This window comes from Nelumbo lutea, chromosome 2, assembly GCF_056320005.1.
Source record: "Nelumbo lutea isolate HS-2025 chromosome 2, American lotus-T2T, whole genome shotgun sequence".
NCBI lineage: Eukaryota > Viridiplantae > Streptophyta > Magnoliopsida > Proteales > Nelumbonaceae > Nelumbo > Nelumbo lutea.
In genome coordinates this window covers 112464742-112486055 of record NC_142685.1, presented here as the reverse complement: position 1 = coordinate 112486055, position 21314 = coordinate 112464742, and the positions used below count along the sequence as shown (strand labels likewise).

The 21314-nt window shown below is 36.2% G+C and overlaps 1 protein-coding gene across 1 annotated transcript; it reads left to right on the top strand.

The window, feature by feature from the left end:
• The first annotated feature begins 9063 nt into the window (after nucleotides 1-9063).
• On the top strand, nucleotides 9064-18572 carry LOC148872861 (DEAD-box ATP-dependent RNA helicase 37-like). Its single transcript, XM_088971521.1, has 7 exons — nucleotides 9064-9357; nucleotides 9685-10720; nucleotides 10815-10898; nucleotides 13779-14021; nucleotides 15231-15398; nucleotides 15520-15633; nucleotides 17631-18572. The coding sequence occupies exons 2-7, from the start codon at nucleotides 9947-9949 to the stop codon at nucleotides 18123-18125; spliced, it is 1878 nt and encodes a 625-aa protein (XP_088827647.1). The 5' UTR covers nucleotides 9064-9357; nucleotides 9685-9946; the 3' UTR covers nucleotides 18126-18572.
• The last annotated feature ends 2742 nt before the right edge of the window (nucleotides 18573-21314 follow it).

Sequence of the window (21314 nt, the reverse complement as noted above, 5' to 3'; positions counted from 1 at the left end):
GAATAGTTGAACCTTCGACCCGAAAATGGGTGGCTAGAACGGTTCCGTTTTTGGGTCGTATGAGTCACACGCTCGAATGACATAACACGTATGAAACTACTTAATGGACCTCACGCACTCACTTTTTTGCCTGTAATTTTTGTTGTCGAAACGGGCCATCCGTTCGAACTAGACAGTCAAACCGTCAACTTGAAAACCGGTGGCTAGAACGATTCCATAATTTTTGCCTGTAATTTTTGTTGTCAAAATGGGTCATCCGTTCAAACCGAACAGTCTAACCATCAACCTAAAAACCGGTGGTAGATAAGATATATAAGATTCCTTATGTTTGTTTCTTATAATTTGAGAATTTTCAATGAAAAATCTATATATAAGATTCCAAATTATCAGCCAGACTAGTTTATCCACTTCAGTGTCCAAACCTAACCATGAGGGTAGTATTAAGTTGTTAGATCGAATAGTTTTCTTAATCAAAATTGAAGATCCAATTTGATGTTGCACCATTAAACGTCCTCCTTTACAACCTATGTTTGCATTAAGAAACCTCTATTATTTTTTCTTGTTTTTTGTTTAACTTGAGATATTACACAACCTTCTTTAGCATCTTCAATGGATATTTGGTTAGAGGAGTAAATCGGGACATGCCACCTGTGGCCTAGCATGGCCAGGCACGATACAATTGGCTAGGGGTTTCAGGTCCGTGGGCTGGCATGGCACGACCCATATATGTTTATATAAATAATATATTATATTTATTATAATTATGTAAATTAGACAATTATTTTTAATTTTGTTATACTATTTTATTTAATTATTGTATATATCAAAATTCATATAAAATAAAAAATTTAAGATTTTTTTTCAATTTTTTAAAATAAACCTTTCATAGCTTTGGCCCGACCCATGGCCTAGCCTGACTCGTGGCATGGCATGGCACGGCATGGGCCCTACGGTAGGGGTGGATTCGAGCCGAATAGTACTAGGCTCAAGCTCGGCTCGAAACTATTCTATAAGGCTCGAGCTCGGTTTGAGTTAGAGCCTTGAACTCAAGCTCAACTCGAGTCAAGACTTCATAAGCTCGAGCTCGGCTTGGCTCGTTTTATATTTTATAAAAATATTTTATTATATATTTAATAAATATTTTATTATAAAAATATTTAGAAAAAATATTTTATAAAAATAAAAATTATATATAAAAAATATTTTATATTTAGAAAATTAAGAATTATAATATTTTTATTTTATATATATTCAAGTCGGCTCGCAAGCCTCACGAGTCGAGCTCTAGTAGGCTCGAGCTCGGCTCATTTAATAATTGAGCCACTGAATTGGGCTCGAGCTCGAGCTCAAGCTCGGCTGAAACCAAGTCGAGCCGAGCTTTTCACGAACTGAGCTCGAGCAGCTCTGAGCTCGGCAGAAACCGAGCCGAGCCGAGCTTTTCATGAACCGAGCTCTAGTAGCTCGTGAAAAGCTCAAATCGTTGCCACCCTTACCGTACGGGCTCGGGCCATGGGCCATGTCGGACCAACCCCCAAAATATACTAGGAGAGGAAGGCACGGCCCAAAACAACCCACAGGCCATGCCATGCTGGCCCAGCACAACCCATTTTACAGCTCTATATTTGGTCATGTAATTTTCCAAGACAATAGAAGTTGTGTATTAAATGCTTCTTTTTCCATCTATTTTCTTAATTCTTATGAGTATGCTAAGAACTACCATTACCTTCATGATATTATTTTTCATCTTTAAATTTAGAGTCCAATTAAATGCTTCTTTTTCCATCCAACAGCCCAGGCCATATCAGATCATGCATAATGGTTTCTAGGATAGTGCGTGAGAACTACCATTACCTTCATGATATTATTTTTCATCTTTAAATTTAGAGTCCAATTACAATGCGTTAATAAATATTAGTCAATATTTCAATCAACCTCATGATCTACTTTTTATTATTTAATGTCGCACAAGATGTGCTTTATTATCAAGACTTTAATAACATTAAAGATGTTGACTTTGATGTATAGTTATATCACTTATTCACATGTTTTGCCTCATTGTACAGTTCATGCACCTTAAGTTTTGCCTTAATAATTATGAGAATCAATGTGACCAATTTTGCATAGAAGTAATAGAAGTTCAAAAGTTATTTTCATACTTTAAATGGAGCCAAATTGTAGGGTTGCAAATGGATTGGATCATGATCCGATTTGATCCTATTTCGTTGGATTGGGATATGCTTCTGTTGGATTTTCAAATCGGATCGAATAATAGGATCTGATTGAAAATTGGATCCAATTTGAATCAGCCCCTATTTGATTTGACACACACTCACACACACACACACACACACACACACACATATATATATATATGGTTTATTTATTTAAATTGTTTTTTATAAAACTCTAGTTGAACAAAATACTTGTATTTTTTGTTTTTTCTTTTTATAAACTGTTGTGTTTTAAAAATTTTAAAAAATTAAACCGGATCAGTTCATATTTAGATATCCGACATTATTAACAAGTTCAAAGTTGAATATGTATTTGTGAGATCCAATAAGATCTTTGGATCAAATCGGATCAAATTCGAATATTCCCTCATTCACATCCGATCTGATCCCTTTGCATCCCTACCAAAATCTAGCTTTCATCCATCAACTTTTCTTTGATATTTGGATCTTAATGGATTATAAAAGAATCTAACATCATAAAATCAATATCCCTTATTGTAGCATTTGAATATGAATTAGGTAAAATTCTTGAATAGTACCCTGAACTTTGGGGCAAGGCTCAAAATATCGATACAGTTGATACACCAGTAGGGGCGTATCGACTATACTTGTTCATGGGCCGGGCTTGGCCCATGGGCCATGTCGGACCAACCCCCAAAATATACTAGGAGAGGGAGGCACGACCCAAAACAACCCACAGGTCATGCCGTGCTGGCCCAGCACAACCCATTTTACGGCTCTATATTTGGTCATGTAATTTTCCAAGACAATAGAAGTTGTGTATTAAATGCTTCTTTTTCCATCTATTTTCTTAATTCTTATGAGTATGCTAAGAACTACCATTACCTTCATGATATTATTTTTCATCTTTAAATTTAGAGTCCAATTAAATGCTTCTTTTTCCATTCGACAACCCAGGCCATATCAGATCATGCATAATGGTTTCTAGGATAGTGCGTGAGAACTACCATTACCTTCATGATATTGTTTTTCATCTTTAAATTTAGAGTCCAATTACAATGCATTAATAAATATTAGTCAATATTTCAATCAACCTCATGATCTACTTTTTATTATTTAATGCCGCACAAGATGTGCTTTACTATCAAGACTTTAATAACATTAAAGATGTTGACTTTGATGTATAGTTATATCACTTATTCACATGTTTTGCCTCATTGTTCAGTTCATGCACCTCAAGTTTTGCCTTAATAATTATGAGAATCAATGTGACCAATTTTGTATAGAAGTAATAGAAGTTCAAAAGTTATTTTCATACTTTAAATGGAGCCAAATTGTAGGGTTGCAAATGGATTGGATCATGATCCGATTTGGTCATATTTCATTGGATTGGGATATACTTCTGCTGGATTTTCAAATCGGATCGAATAATAGGATCCAATTGAAAATTGGATCCAATTCGAATCAGCCCCTATTCGATCTAACACACACACACACACACACACACACACACACACACACACACACACACATATATATATATATATATATGGTTTATTTATTTAATTTATTTTTTATAAAACTCTAGTTGAATAAAATACTTGTATTTTTTGTTTTTTCTTTATATAAACTGTTGTGTTTTAAAAAATTAAAAAAATTAAACAGGATCAGTTCATATTTAGATATCCGACATTATTAACAAGTTCAAAGTTGAATATGTATTTGTGAGATCCAATAAGATCTTTGGATCAAATCGGATCAGATTCGAATGTTCCCTCATTCACATCCGATCTGATCCCTTTGCATCCCTACCAAAATCTTGCTTTCATCCATCAACTTTTCTTTGATATTTGGATCTTAATGGATTATAAAAGAATCTAGCATCATAAAATCAATATCCCTTATTGTAGCATTTGAATATGAATTAGGTAAAATTCCTGAATAGTACCTTGAACTTTGGGGCAAGGCTCAAAATATCGATACAGCCAATACACCAGTAGGGGCGTATCAAATAGACTTGTTCATGGGCCGGGCCGGGCTTTTGCTTTTCACTAATAGGATTTTTTCAGGCCCGAGCCCGAGCCCAACCCTCATAGAAAGCCTGAAGCCTGGGCTCGGGCCTAAGCCCAAAGCCCGATTCACACAACTTTTGTTCTAAAAAATTCTCTAACTCTGTTCTTACTCCAAGTCTTCAACAGATGGAAAATGGGTTTAACTTCAATGCAGTTGTGATTTCACTCATAAGTGATAAACCCAAAACTTATTTACTTGAGCTAATAGAGTTGAGAAATGCATGATTTATATAGATTACATACTACAGAATGCATGATTTGTACAAAATTGAGAAATACAGGACTCACTGCCGGAGAGAGGGGTGACTGAGTTCACTGGTGGCGTAGCTGGTGCCGGTGCTTTGAGTTCACTAGTTCTTGAGAAAGTGAGAATATGTGACAGTGAGCGAGAAATAGAGAATGATAACTACAAGAGAGACGAGAGAGAGAGAGAGAGAACTAGTGGCGAGAGAGAGAGAGAAAGAGAGAGAGAGAAGACTCACCGCTAGAGAAAGAGACGACCAGTGCCTGAGCTTGCGTGTCGCCTCTGAGATTGAGAGCGGTGGCTGCCTGTCTTGGTTCGCGCCAGTTCTTGAGAGTGAGGGTGAGGAGAGAAGATAGAAGATGAAGATTGAAGAGAGGGAATAGGAAAAGGGTTATTCGGCTAGGGTTTAGAATAGGTTACACTTGGTTGGGCCAGGTCGGGCTTTTAGGCCCGAGGTAAAGCCCACTAGCTAATAACTATGCGCAAGCCCATCCGGGGGTCAGGTTGGGCCGAGTTGACCCATGAATAGGTTTAGTATCGACCTATATCGAAGCTCATATCTCCTTTTTTTTTAGCTTTCTTTTTACAATCTAGCTCCGAGGGGTCGGTTTAAAGGCCATCTACCCCCTAAACCATGGTTTGACCTAAAACACCCCCTGTAGGGGCGTATTGAGAAGCCCCTGATACGATACTTATAGGCCTGATACATATCAAAACTTTGAACATTGCTTTGGGAGTTGTGTCAAATCAGTCCCCAAACTTCAAAACATGTTTCTACAGTACCTTGAACTTTCAAATTGTGTTTAATAGGTCATTATTGTTAGTTGATCGTTAGTCAACACCGTTACATGACATCAAGTGTGCATTAAATAATTTCAAAATGGCAAAATTACCCTTTATTATATTTTTCTAACCATTTTACCCATTTCATCCGAGTGTTAGAAGAAGGAAAGGGGAAGAAGGGTTATGAAACTGGACACTGATCACTATTGAATCTCCCGCTCCCCTATTCAACCTCCCCCAACTGTAATCGAACGATCACCTATCTGGTTTCATAACACTTCTTCCTCTTTCCTTCTTTTAACACTTAGACGAAATGGGTAGAATGGTTAGAAAAATATCATAAAGGGTAATTTTTCCATTTAAAAAATATTTAATGCGTACCTGGTGTCACATGACGGTGTTGACTGATGGTCAATAACAATATGGACCTATTAGACACAATTTGAAAGTTTAGGGTACTGCAGAGACATGTTTTGAAGTTTGGGGACTGACTTGACACAACCCCCAAAGTTGAGGGTATTGTTCAGGAAATTTCCCTATGAATTATTTGATTTGGTTCAAATTGCCTGGGGATCATGTGAGGGGTTAGACAGGATTTGGTTCAAATTTCCTCAAGTTCTATGCATGTGAAATTCCAAATGTTTTCATCAAAATGAATGTTCTCATATAGTCTAATCATCAAACCACATGGTGTACAATGTTGGATTTAAAACAAAGTTTCTCTTCTTTTTCTTCACTAGTAAGTGGAAATGTGCTTTGCACGTGACAAATTTTGATGATGATGATGATGATAGTAAATAATATGCTTCTGAATTTTTTTCCAACTTTATTCTTATTTATCACACTTATTTTTTCTTAATATGATAAATATACGATATTGGAGATTTGCCCAAATGTCCTCTACAATTTTTTTTTTGTATTTTTTATACTTTTGTTTGTCTTCATCCTTTTAATTTTTATTATTATTTAATTATGATATCAAGGGTTTACAATTTAACCTAAATTGTTGAATTATTGACTTGCTACCAAATAGTCAAACAACTCTATTTTGGGTTTGTTTTTTAAATTTGTATTTTATTTTTATCATCAATAAAAACAATTATTCTTTGGCACACTTTTTTTTTAATATGACCAACTAATATAAGAGTCAATGAAAAATGGGAGTTAATACCATAAATATAAGACTTAATGAGAGGAAATTGAATGATGAGAAATGTAGTAGTTCAAATTACATTTTTATGCCCTAATAATTGGAGAGACTAGATTAAAAAATAAAATTGAAAACAATTGTTCATTTTATTAATATATTATATATTATATACTTGGGGGGTCGGCCGGGCTGGTCTATGGGTCAAGCCTTGGGCCAGGCCGGGCCGTGGACTGGGCCAAATTAAAAGTGGTTGTTCAAATTATATTTCTATCCTTACAATGAGAGAGAGACCAAATTAAAAAATTGGGGTGTTTTAGTCAAACAAAAAATTCCAGTTTAAATAATGGAACAATTATCATCTTTACAACTCATTTTAAATAATGTTGTTTGATGAAACAACTTTTTTTTTTTTGGTCCAAATGACAACCAATTAAAACAATCTCAAATGTGTGCAGCAATGAATTATTTTTAGGAATACCTCATCATTGTAATATATGAAATTTGTTGAAAATTTGATAATTTCCCCACGATTTGTTGCTCAAAAATCAAATTTAGAACTAGGGCAGATTATAGAGTTGATGTGTATAATATTCTAAATCAAACACTTTGGACACATTTTTTTAGAAGGCCCCTCAGGGCACTTGAGTCCAAGTTTTAACTCTTGTACAAGTAGTAGCAAATTTAGTCAATATTATGGGCAACCATGTTAGCATTTATAGAAATGTGGTAAACCAAAATACCAAATAACTTGAGAAGCAACGCAGCAGCTGTTCGCAATAATTCTCACTATATATAATTCTATTATAAATATAAATGCCATCCAAATGGTCTGTTAAGTAAATTGTATATTGATGATATGCATTTAAATGCATGGATATTTTCTGCCTTTATCTGTAGAAATAGCTTTGCGAGTGTGAGCTTGTCATACGTTGCCAATCCCAAGCCTGAATAAAAAAAAAAAAGAAGAGTCAATTAGGTTGACAGGTAGCATTAAAATTGGAGAAACAGGATTTATGTAGCCGATCTCATATAATTGGGATTAAAAATGGATAATGATGATGATATTCTAATTGGATATTAATTGATATTCTAAGATCCGGTTCAATTAAAAGATTACCAAGAGAAGAAGGTTCTCTTCTTCATTAGAAGAGCCAAAAACTTGCCATGTGTAGTGACAATTGGCACATGCTTGGGAGGATTAGGAGTAACATAAGCTTGAGAACTATGAGATTGAGCTAAGCTAAAGCTTGTGCTGAGTAAATGGTGAGCACAAGTATTTTTGATGGGCAAACATTTTGGATCAAATTGGATGAATTGGACCATGCCCCATATAAAATCAAATTTGGTTGTGGGTGTACCAGCTACTCCAAAGTCCAAACCAAACCTGTCCAAACACCAAAGCCATTGAGTCTGTGACATTGGGAGAGGCCACAGTCCAGCACAACACTTGGGGCTTCACTAATGAAGCCACCTCCCTTGTTTTGAAATTGAGACCTACTACATGGAAGTGGGTAACAATAACCATCTGAATACAGGTTGATTAGAGAAATGTCCTTTTGAGGTAGATGTGTATATTGGGCTGCATTTGGTAAGATTGTGAAAACCGCATTGACGTGAATTTGTACTTTGTAATTGTTTGGTTAAATGTCTTTGTACTGAAAATGAAAATCATTTTTAATAAAAATATAAAAATAATTTCTTTTCGGATAAATAGACTCCAGTCCATCTCATAAATATGAAATCACAGTCCTCTCCTATTCTACTAGTAGCTCCCTATAAATCGCATCCTTCTGTTCTTAGATTTGATATATCTCATCTGTACCTGTACCGTGGAGTTCAGATTTTTTAGGTGGTGGACTGAAAAAACCCCTTTTTTTCATTTTTATATTCATATCAATATAAAATTCATTAATGCAAAACCAAACCAAACATTATCAATTAATCAAAATTTCCATTAGATTAGTCAAATACATCATTATTGTTTACTCTTTCATATGTATGGCATAACCCAATTTTTTATTAATCCCTACTTTCTATTTATTTTAAATCCAAATATCTAAATAACTATGAAATTCTCTTAATAGTGATACCATACATGTTTTTGTGTAAACCCTAGATTCATTTATTACAAAGGCATAAGAATAGGCAGAAAAAAGATATAATGAGATGAATCATTAGAAGAAAGAAATCCCCATTCTGCTTATTGAAATGGGCCTTTGAGCTTTCAGAAAAAAAAAAAAAAAAAAGAATCAAAAGATGATTGAGAAATCCCAGCCCTAGTTTTTAATTGGGCTTTTCCAGTGCTAGGGGAGGGGCCCAGGACATCGATCAGTCCTGTCCAATAGTCATTTCCATTTAGATTTTTTATTTGCTGCACGGCACGTCGAGCAAAATCGTTCACCGTTCACCAACAACGACCAACCGAGACAGCGAGGGTATTTGCGTCCAAACGAATCGAACGATATTTATGTCTCAACTCTCAATATTTCACGTTTCACCGTTTAAGACGGCGGTCACGTTTAGACCGCTAGTTTAATTATGACGTCAGCCCCATCTTATGCGGGCAGGGGCAGCCTTCCTTCTTTTTCTTCTAAATTTCTTTTTTGCAAAAAAAAAAAAGAAAAAAAGAAAAAAAAGAAAAAAAAGAAAAAAAGAAAAAAAAGAAAAAAGAGAAAAACCAGAGAAATTGAAGAATTTTGATCCTAGTTGAAAAAGGGGAGAAAAAAAGAGGAAAGAGAAAAACAGAAATAAAAGGGGAGAGAGAGATATTTTTTTGATGGTGTGTCCGATCGCGCGAGAGATTTGTCTGCAACGCTCGGCCTGTCTGGTTATCAAAACTAAAACCAACAGCGGCTCTATCTGCAACAGCGATTTTAGGGTTTCTGCTTTCACTCGTATCCCCATCTAAGGAGAAAGGTTTTCCCCTCTTCTTCTTTCGTCTATTTCTGTCTTGCTTTTCTTTGTCTCCCCTGTCTATTTCCTCTCTGTTTTCTCTCCAAGGAAGCAAGGTCGGCTTTAATGCTTATTTTTGCGTTTCCGATTTTTTCTCTTCTTTAATTGAGGTGGGCGAAGGTTTTTTTAAGCCTTTCTTTTATTTTTTTTCGCCTCGTCTGCATTTTTTTTTTCTTGTTCGGTTTTGTGCTGTTTTGGTGCTTTTGGTTTTTGTATTTTCACTTGGTCCTATGAATGTTCTGTGATCTGTGTTTTTTAAATTTTTTCCTTCTTTTTTGTTTTGATTTTTAGGGTTTTTATTTGGCGGTTTAAGAAAAATAGTTCTGAACACAGAGGAGAAAATCTACTAACTTTTTGGGCTCGGTGGCGTAAGGGTTATGTGGGCAGAAGTTGATGGTGGAGAAGGCTGGGTGCTTTGGCTTTGAAGTGGAATTTTGGTGGGAAAAGGATTGCTTGGGTTCTTAGGGTTTTTCAAGTTGCTGCCGTGGATCAGATTGTTGAGTAAGGTTTGTTAGTGACCGTAGAAAGGAACAGAGTATTTATTTTTTCAGATATGCGAACTTCGTGGGCTGATGTTGCCGAATCTGCAGCCGAGAAGCCAGCTGCTGGTTCTTCTGCTAGTAATGGAGTTGGTAGCACTTCACGGCCTGCCAGATCTTCTTATGTGCCTCCACATCTCCGTAACCGGCCGCCTTCTTCGGAACCTCCGGCGGCTCCGGCATACAGTGGTCCTTCTGTGAGCAACGATCGACCGGGTTATGGTACTCAGCCTAGTGGAAATCGTTGGGGTGGTCCTAGGTCTGATTTGGGGCGGCCTGGATACGGTACCGGTGGTCGCCTTGGCGGCGGCGGCGGCGGCGGCGGTGGTGGTGGTTGGGGCAGCAGAGGCGGAGGCTGGGGCAACAGAGAACGTGAGGTGAACCCGTTTGGAGATGATGCCGATGCCGAGCCTGCTTTTAATGAGCTGGAGAATACCGGCATTAACTTTGATGCGTATGAAGATATCCCGGTTGAGACGAGTGGGGAAAATGTGCCACCGCCTGTGAATACTTTTGCAGAGATTGACTTGGGGGAAGCACTAAATCTAAATATAAGACGGTGCAAATATGTCAAGCCAACACCTGTACAGCGTCATGCTATACCGATTTGTATTGCAGGTCGGGATTTGATGGCATGCGCTCAGACTGGGTCTGGCAAGACAGCCGCTTTCTGCTTCCCGATTATCAGTGGGATAATGAATGGGAAGTTCGCACAGAGACCCCGTGGTGCAAGAACAGTGTATCCACTTGCTCTTATTTTGTCTCCTACAAGAGAGCTTTCATGCCAGGTATTTTGATAATTTGTCTCTGAGAATGCCTTGTGTTCTGGTTGATTTTCATCTCACCTCGTTTCTGATCTTGTGCTTATCTTTTGCCTTGTAGATACATGAGGAAGCCAGAAAATTTTCTTATCAAACTGGTGTTAGGGTGGTGGTTGCTTATGGAGGAGCACCCATTAACCAACAGGTTTTCATTATTTTACCCTTTTCTGTTGTTTTTCTACTTAGTTATCTGACATATGGTGTCTTTATTATTTAACTTTTGTGATAAGCAACAGTACTTGAATAATTTTATTAATGATAGGTAGACACAACCATACAAGTCGATCTCACAGGGTTACAGATCACAGCCAAGGCTGAAGCCTTTTAAAACAGTAAACTGAAATATTCACAATGTCCCCTCCTGGTTCACCCCAAAATAATTATTTTTAATGATATACCTGAACTTTCTAATGAATCATCCATGCTGTTTGCACTTCTTGGCACCCAACTGAATGAGCACTTCAGGTTGGATGCCAATGCTCTGGCATGTCTTACCAAGAGCTCAGGGCACAATGTACTTCCTGCATGCACATTTGATCCACTATATCCCCACTTGGAAATCACTTTCACTTGAATTTCTATTCAACTAGCTAATGAGCCTTATCTTGAAATCATGGGTACTAATGTCTTTCAAATGTCACTGGAAGCTTCTTGCCTTTTATTATAAAAAAAGGGAACCTTTCTTACCCTCATTATTCCATTTCTGTGTTATCATCTTGCATCAAGATATTGTTTTTGTTTATTTGGGAACAAGGATGTCATTTAGATCTCATATCAATTCCTACATTTGCTTCTTTGCTTGACAACTAGATTCCATTTCTATTTAGAGAAGCAAGAGGTCTAGCGAAAAGTTTTGAACTGCTTATTCATGTGGGTTCCAAGAGTAGGCAAGAGCTTGACATATTTTATAGTTACTACAGGGTTACAAACTTACAAGGGATACTCCTGTGTGGCAAATGTTTGGGTCTGGGATGATTTATAAAGAGTTATTATAGTGAAGAAACTGGTATGGTCTTTTATTGTTTCTCCCTTGTACCTTGTATATTCACAACCTTGGATAGTAAGGAGACTTTTGTTACTGCAAAAATATTTCTAATTTACTGTTGTTTGTCAGAAAAAATAATTGGGGTCACTTATTTTAATCTAAATCTTATTAGCTTTTGCATTTATTTCTTGGCCTGACAACTAGATTCAATTATTTGGCCTGAGGGTCAATAGGTCTAGAAGATAAAGGTAGTATTGCTGATTTAATCATCCTGGAGAATTGTAGACCCCTTCTAAGCAAAAAGTGCAGCTAAAGCACATGGGGTTCCTTGAGCTTCAGGTACAAGGTGCAAGGTGAGGAAGATGCCTGAATGAAGTAAGAAGCTACTTTTGATAAAGAAAATTAGAAGAAAACCTATACAAGAATATGCAAATCTAATTTCTTTTATTTACTATAAAAAGAATGTGCACATCCAAATCTCTGAAGAAATAAAATATCCCAACAATCTTATTAGGTCATTTAGGGTATGCGATTCTTAACATTAAGGTTGCAACCTTACTTTTCTAATTCCCACATAGAATAAACTATTTAAACTCCAAACATCATACATACAACATAAAACGTGGTAAATTACTAGGTTGACTTCAAATCAATGTTTAATTCATCAAATAATGGCAACAAACTGAGTTGCACCAAGGTTTGGGTGAGGCATACCCCACAAAATGAACCTCACCTCTGACTTTATGAGCCTTAAAACACTGAATAGCCTCTGAAATGGATGCTGTCTTTGGCTCTTGTAACTCTGTCTGGAATTTAATTGAATACCAATGACCAACTTTGTCTTACAATTGGATGTCTTTATAAGTTATAACACTGGGGTTATATTTTCCATAGCTTTTCACATAGAATTAAACCAATATTGACCTGCTGCATATACTAGAGTAGAAAATGTCTTGCACAAGATGTTAGGGACCTTTTAAATAAAAGATAAAGGCCTTGATTAATGAATAGTGGTTAAATAGAAAAGATAAAAAGCCTTGCTTGAACAAGCTAATAATTGAAACAGAGAGCCTATTAAGCTTAGCTCAAGTTGGGAGCTTAGAAGGAAAAAAACTGAGATCAATATGTGTGTTTTTTTTTTTCAAAGCAAAAATAACTGCCACATTGGTAAAAAAAAATATAATCTTTGCTGATGTGGCAGTTTTTATATTGGAAAACAAAATCAATTTTATTGGTGAGTACCCCTAATCACTTGCTGCTGCATTGTCCAGTGATTTGTAGCGTTTGGATGCAATTTCTTGAATTGTTCTGCAGAGAATGTGTGATGCCTAGTAATCTGGATAACCTCTTGTCCTCTTGGTCAATGCCCAACCTGAGCACAAAAGGGAATGTTTTGTGGATGATTTCTCCTTCTTCTATTTTCTGTACTGGGTGGAGGGAGAGAAATAAGAGGAGTTTTGAGGGGCAGTCTACTCCTTTGGAGGGCATCAAGGCAAAAGCTGAAAGAGCCCTCTTTTAATGGGCTTCCATTTTGATGGAATTCAGAGGCATCTCTTTCAGTCAAGCAAGGAACAACTGAGTGCAACATGTTTTCAAATGAAATTTCTGAAGCTAGCTTTTGTATCTAGACATTTTGTAATTGGGCCCTAATAGCAGTCTCTTTGTAATTAGTCATACTTTTTACAGATTCTTGTACTTCTTGGAGGGAAGCTTTCCTGTCCTCATTATTTGAGTATAGTAAATAAAAAACTACAATGACAATTCGGTTAAGTTAGGAGCCTTTAGCAAATTAACAAGTGGTAACATTAAGTTATGCATGGCTGTTCTTTGTGTCTTGGAACTTTCTCTCATACATCATGTGGTGGGGGTTCAGTATACTTGATGGGTTTTATTGGCCATTTTTTTTTTGTTTAGGAGATTATATCCCATATATCATGATACTATAGTGAACAAAGGTGGTCTTTGGCTTGTACGTCAGTCCATAATAAATGCATTTCTTCTGCTGTAACTTTTAATTGATGAGTTGTTAAATTTTGCCAGCTTCGGGACTTGGAGAGGGGTGTTGATATTCTTGTGGCAACTCCAGGACGATTGGTAGATTTACTGGAGAGGGCTAGGGTTTCACTGCAGATGATCAGGTATTTGGCTTTAGATGAGGCAGATCGAATGCTTGACATGGGGTTTGAGCCACAGATTAGAAAGATTGTGGAGCAAATGGACATGCCTCCTCGGGGTGTAAGACAGACAATGCTATTCAGTGCCACCTTCCCAAAAGAGATACAGGTTGGTTAAACTACTTGTTAAGATTCTTCTTTGTTTTGTCTTTTTCTTTATTTCTTGTATGTTGGTTTCCTTAGATTAATAGTTCTTGGGGGGTTTGGTACCTTGACTGGGTCAAGGCGTAAACTAAGTAAAAGTTCTTGTGTTGCATTCTAATTTTGATTGAGATTATCCTGCTAACCATGCTGATTGCTTCATTTAGAAATTAGAATCCTTATTAATGGTTGGCCTTTTACGCTGTTTTTTTTACTTGTTTTTATGGTATATCTGGATAATGCATTATAAGGGAGTCCACTTGGGATGGTTCATGCCATTTGCTCAGTGCAGTGGTAAGATCTTGGGCTAACAAGCATGAGAACGTGGGTTCAAGTCTGAGAGCAGCCACTTTGTGCTAAAAAAATGTCGGATGTTGTGTCTCTGTCCAATCTACCCATCCCAAGACCCCTGATCGCCTGGACCAGCATTGGGTAATGGCCTTTAACTTTAGTTGGTTTTGTCACATGCAATGTGAGCTGTTGACAGCATCATTTAAGAAGATCTGATGCTTGTTGTTGGCTCTAACAAAGATGAGATGATGCCTGGAAAAAGCATGGAATGCAGTAGTGGAAGGATTTTGAAGTCATGTCTGGTGATGGAAGTTACCATCCTGGATAGAATTGACTGATGAAATGGAATATCTTCCACACCTAGAGTTTGAGAAAGCTTTTGATGATATTGACGATGCAGTTGATACTTATGGTTTATTATTTGATAGTTTGCTTTACGTTCATGCAAGGGCTGTAAGATGAAAGTCAAAATGTTCATTCCAGTCATTTATCTGTTTCTTATGTTTTTGTTTTCTCATAATCTTCTCTCTTACATGGATGTTTCTAGCCCTTTGCATGAATAGTTTCTCTGCTTCAAACACCTAGCATTTTTCTTCCTATGAGAGGGATTTCACATAGGCTGTGTTTGATTCCATTTAAAAGGGATAAACAAGCAAGGTTTTGCTTGCGGAAGAGCCAAAAAACATTACTGATCTTTTATGGATCGGAAAAGTTTGTTCCCACTAATGGTGAAGCAAATAGAGCCTTGAGAAAAACACTGTTACTGTTGATGTCAGCAGTATTGCAAAGTTAATCTGAATATATGATTGTGGTAATCTTGCTAAAGGATTCACATTTGGGCATTCACCCCTGTATTTATCTGACAGTTTCTTGTGGTTATTTGCAGAGATTGGCATCTGACTTTCTTTCACATTACATTTTTCTAGCTGTTGGAAGGGTTGGTTCAAGTACTGATTTGATTGTCCAAAGAGTGGAATTTGTACATGAGTCTGACAAGAGAAGCCACCTCATGGATCTTCTTCATGCACAGAGGGCAAATGGAACACATGGAAAGGTAGCACAACCGGCTACAGTTATAGTTTCCTGTTAATAGCTATTTACTCTGATTAGAAACTCTTCTTATTTTAGTATATTTGGCTGTATGCTGATCATTCCTTCTGCTATTAATTTTGCAGCAAGCGCTGACTTTAGTTTTTGTGGAAACAAAGAAAGGAGCTGATTCATTGGAGCATTGGTTATGTATAAATGGTTTTCCTGCAACTACAATCCATGGTGATAGAACACAACAGGTAAGTTCGACTTATTGTTAGACAACATTATTTGGACAACTTTTTTTTTTTTTTTTGATAAGCAACGGTCACATTTTAATTTTATTATTATAAATAGAAATATGTATGAAGTGTAAAAACACCTTTTAGAGAGGATAGCTGGTGGCTATGCTCTCTAAAAGGTGATGGCTAATGCATCAACCATGTTAGCTGATGGCTAATGCATATGTACAAAGAACTGGTTTGTAGCCACCCCTTGTTAGCTGATGGCTAATGCATCAACCGTGCCATTAGATGATCTTGGTAACCGTTGCATTTTTACTTGCATATTTCTAGTCAGCCATCTAAATTTCTTGTTTTCATTTTTGTATATCCATAAAGATTTCTCATAGTTCATCAACCATCTAACTATCACTTAAGAATCTCTCAATCTCCTTCAATGACAGTTTTGCTTATCTTCATATCACATGCCTGCTGCACAGCTTGTACCACCACCATAAACTCAGCCTCAATAGAATCTCCCACTCCAATGCCTTAAGAAAATTGCATTTACATTTCCTCCAACTTTCAGACATGTTTTTATTTCACCACCACCATAAACTCAGCCTCAATAGAATCTCCCACTCCAATGCCTTAAGAAAATTGCATTTACATTTCCTCCAACTTTCAGACATGTTTTTATTTCACCACCACCATAAACTCAGCCTCAATAGAATCTCCCACTCCAATGCCTTAAGAAAATTGCATTTACATTTCCTCCAACTTTCAGACATGTTTTTATTTCACCACCACCATAAACTCAGCCTCAATAGAATCTCCCACTCCAATGCCTTAAGAAAATTGCATTTACATTTCCTCCAACTTTCAGACGTTTTTATTTCACCATTTTGAGTCTTGCTTAGGATTCAAGTCATCCTGCAGTTTATTTTCTACTAGTATATGCTTTGGTGGTTGTGATTGTTATGACAAAGGCATGTGGACATCATAAGATTAGGTAGTTCTATTATTTGACTGGTTTAGGTTGCCTAGAGAAGTTTCTGACAATTAAGATGAATACTAGAAGAGATACAGTACAATGGATGGGCTGGTGTTAAAATATGCCCATGTCCTATGGCTGTGGGGAGTGAGTACATTCAATTTCCTAATAAAAAGGGAATTGAATTGGTTGTGAGTGATTTAAATAGCCCCATGTTTGATTTTGTTTATTTAATTCAGGAAACCACAAAATTCTGAGGGGGTTAGGAAGCAATTGAGAGAGAATAAGCTGTTGACTGCGTTTTAAGTATGTAGAATAGATTATTTGGTGATTGGGTTGAATGTGTTACTTAGAGGGATATCATTTGATTCTTTGAGCATAATGTTTGGCAACTGGGAATTGCTGTTAAAGCAAAATGGGCAGGTAGAAAGGTGTTTGGCCAAGGCATGGTGAGCAGGATTTCTTTGAGGTCCAACGTTCAGAAAAACTGAACATCATCTTGGTTGGGTTGATTTGAATAAAATATGTGGGGTAGAGTTCCATCAGATAATTTTTAGATTATTTACCCCTCTTGGGCTCTTACTGTCTATACAATGTTTTTTGCTCATTATTTAAACAATGTGGATAATATGATCCTTGTTTGTCACCGATTTGGAATATATGATAGTGTAAATTTCATTATCCATATTACTCTCAATTGTTCTTCCTCATCGTGGACTACATGGTTCAAAGTATCTATTACTTTCCATACAGAATTGTGAGTTTTCTTGAGCAAAACTCTCTTTTTTTTCATCGTTTTTGAATAATCCTTTGACAGTAGTTTTCATCATATAAAAGGGTTAAATCTCACAACTCCTTTAAAATGGCATATGTATTATATTGATACTTTGAACGTTGTGCGAGTTTAATAACAAAGGGAGACTTGATTAACATTTTGTTACAGTAAGGACATTGTTTGAGCGCTATCGCATGGAATATTGTTTACCATCCAATAGCCAATACATTGACAAGTGATAAACATTTTTGTTTGGGGTATTTGCAGGAAAGAGAACAAGCGTTGAGGTCGTTCAAGAGTGGTGTCACCCCTATCCTTGTGGCAACAGATGTGGCAGCACGTGGTCTAGATATACCTCATGTTGCACACGTGGTCAACTTCGATCTCCCCAATGACATTGATGACTATGTACACCGGATAGGACGAACAGGACGGGCTGGTAAGACGGGACTGGCTACGGCCTTCTTCAATGAGAACAATTCCTCATTGGCAAGGGCCCTGGCTGAGCTGATGCAGGAGTCAAACCAGGAAGTGCCTGCTTGGCTTTCTCGTTATGCCGCCCGGTCTTCCTATGGAGGAGGGAGGAACCGGCGTACTGGTGGAGGTCGTTTTGGTGGTAGAGACTTCCGCAGGGACGCACCTTTCAGTAGGGGTGGCAGTGGCGCAGATTACTACAGCGGAGGCGGCAACAGCAGCGGTGGTGGATATGGTGGTTCCCCTGGTGGTGGATATGGGGGTGCCTATACCAGTGCGTGGGACTAGTGCCCCAAAATTTCATAGGACTTGTGTTTTCTAAATATAATTTTCAGATGTGCACATCTACACCTATTTCTTCTTTTTCTACCGTAATTTATAGGTCTTTAAGGTTATTCTTTTTGTCTTTGTAGTGTCAGAGTCCCTCTTGGTTCTCCCACTGTTGGAAGTGATTTTTATTTGTTTTTTACTTTTGGATTGTTATGGAGGGGACTGTAGGGTTTGTAGGGTCATAGAAGGGGGTGTGTAATGGTGGAGGATGGTGATGAAAACAACTAACAGATAGGGTTTTATGATTTTACAATTTTTTTTGGTGGTTATGGGTTGGATTGTAGAATATGTAGAGATAGAAGAGGTGGGTTTCTTTTTGGCCGTTTTTTCATCTCTGAGGCGTGTTCTTTTCGACCCAATTTGATGATAGTGGGAAATCTATGAGGCTATGGTTTCTTTTGCTTCTGTTGTCTTTGTAATTTCTGGTGGGTGACTCCAATAAAAAAGATAAAAAAAGGTGCTACTACTCGGAACTCACTTTGGAAGAAAAAAATTGTTTTATATGGAAATGAAAATGAAACCTAGGCCCTGCCTTTTAACCCTCACTGGGCCGGCTGGCAAGCAAGGGTGTATGGTGGAACAGAGTCTCAATATGCCTAATTGCCTACTACCAAAACCATGGATTTACTTCTTGTATCCATATAATTGGCATTTGGTAAGTTGTATTCCAGGTTCAAAATATCGATATGCCTAATGTATGGGCGTATCGGGTGAATCAATACTGTTATTATTATTATTATTATTATTATTATTATTATTTTTAAATTGGTCCAGGGGGGCTGGTTTAGGTCTTCTCTATCCCCTGAATCGGTCAGACCCCCGATATACCTATTATAAGGGTGTATTGGAGGGGTTTTGGAATGATACATATTAGTTGATATAGGCCGATACGTGTCAATACTTTGAACCTTGATTCTATATATAATTGACAACGGGGCAGAGTAACCAAAGCTGGATTTTTAACAATACACACCGTTACTGTAAATTTCATAATGTGTTTGGAATGGCTTAATCTGGGTCAAAAACTGAAAATGATCCTAATTCCCCAGCTAGCCGCAGCTTTACCACCAAAAGCTGTAGAAAAAGGGGTTTTCCTCAGTTTTTAATATCTCGATGTAACACCCTGTTGAATTATTCATTACATGTTTACGACGCTAGCTTTTATCCTGCCTAATTGAAACTTATCCAATGAGAAAAAGTAGTTGGTCAAAAGCATGGCAAGGATTGATAGTAAATTAGCAATTTCCTTTTTCCTGTATCCCTCCCTTGTGTCCTAAAATTTAATGAGAATTTGATTTGGCAGCATTGTTAAGCCCTTTTTTTTTCTTCTTTTTGGCTACATGCCTTCCATTTTATTCACAGCCTTCACGGCTTCACTTAATGCATGTTTATTTGATGATCAATCTGTCTCAAGGTCAAGAAGATCATAGTGCAAAAGTTTTCTGAAGCTGTTTAAGAGAGACGTATCAGGATGCAATAATTAACAATTTAACATAAATATGGTTGCGGTGGAGAAACCCAAATAAAGATTGGAGATATATCAATTAGTATTCATGGGTAGCGTATAAACAACAGGATGTTAATTCCTTGCACGTTTTACAACTATTATCATATATTCATATCAATATTAAATTTGCATTGTATTTCAATGTTTAAAAAGCATGCAAGTTTATTATAAAATTGCATTTCAGATGTGCATCATCTCTGTCGCACTGCAATGGTCAGTGGGTGTGTCGTGCTCCTCTGCCCAAAAAGGCTATGAATCTGCCTCTATTATCAGTCATATCATATCAATATGTTAAACCCCTTTTCTTTATCATTCTTACAACAGTTTCATTATACATGCTTTATTTTATCTATTTTTAATTTTAAGCATCTACCTTTCTAGTCCATCACACACAAAAATCGGTGAAAGGTGAGTCATTGATGAACCATAAAAGTAGGTAATTTGCACTTTTATGGTGCATAAACTTAACATGCACATTTTCTTATGGTTGCTAAGGTTGTAATCACATCACCTTTTATTAGCGAGTTTATAGATTTTATAAAGTTGAGGTTGTAATTATCTCACTTTTCTTGCATTGCAAGTTTTAAACGAAATATCACAAAGTGTATTGGGAAGACAATTTTAAGAGATAAGGATACACATTGAATATATATGGATACAAACAAAAAATTAAATTATACATGGATACATAGAAAATTGTTATATATATATATATATATATATATATATATATATATATATATATATATATATATATATATATATATATATATATATATATATATATTCTAACAAATCATAAAATACATCAACACTAAATATAAATCTTAAATGAGAAACACATAAAAATCACATACTTTAGTTGTCTTTATGAAGAAATATAGCATAATCAATATATGGGAACACATGCTTTGGTATTCTTGTTTTCTTGAAAATAATTCATATATCTTGTTTATAAGAGGCTAAATTGAAAGATTTTAACTATCCGACTTCCCAAAATAGAAATCATTCACAAGAAGAAAAGTATAATTCTTTGAGTTATTCAAATAGTTATTTTCTATCTATTGCTATTTCAAAAAAATAAATAAAAATTCAAATAATTAATTTTTTGACATTGTATTGGATTTATAGAAATGATAAATCATCCATAGATCTACTATATAGTTACCATGTATCAACGCATTATGTAAAATATATCAATTTCTCTTTTTTAATGCAATTTCATTTATTTTTGAAATTTTCATTAAAAACTTTATATTGAATTATAATTCCTAAGTTTTGACTTTTAAAGGGTGAGAGAAGATTCCTATTATCTTATCCAACCATCAAGATACATGCATACAATTTCTAAGGCTGCATTTGGTTTGAAAGAAAAGGTAGGGAAAGGTAAGGATTGCATAATTAATAGTCATTTCTAATTGAAATAATTATTGTGTATATTTTAATCAGAATAATACAAAAAATTCAAAAAAAAAAGAAAAGAAAATAAGAAATTCCAATAGATCTATGGATATGATAGATCATTTGTAGATCTATGCCATATTCAATCTTTATCGTTGGATGACAAGAAGAGTAGATCAACATATATTTAAACATTTTCAAGCATTCAAATAAAAACAAATATCAAGAGGTTACAAGAT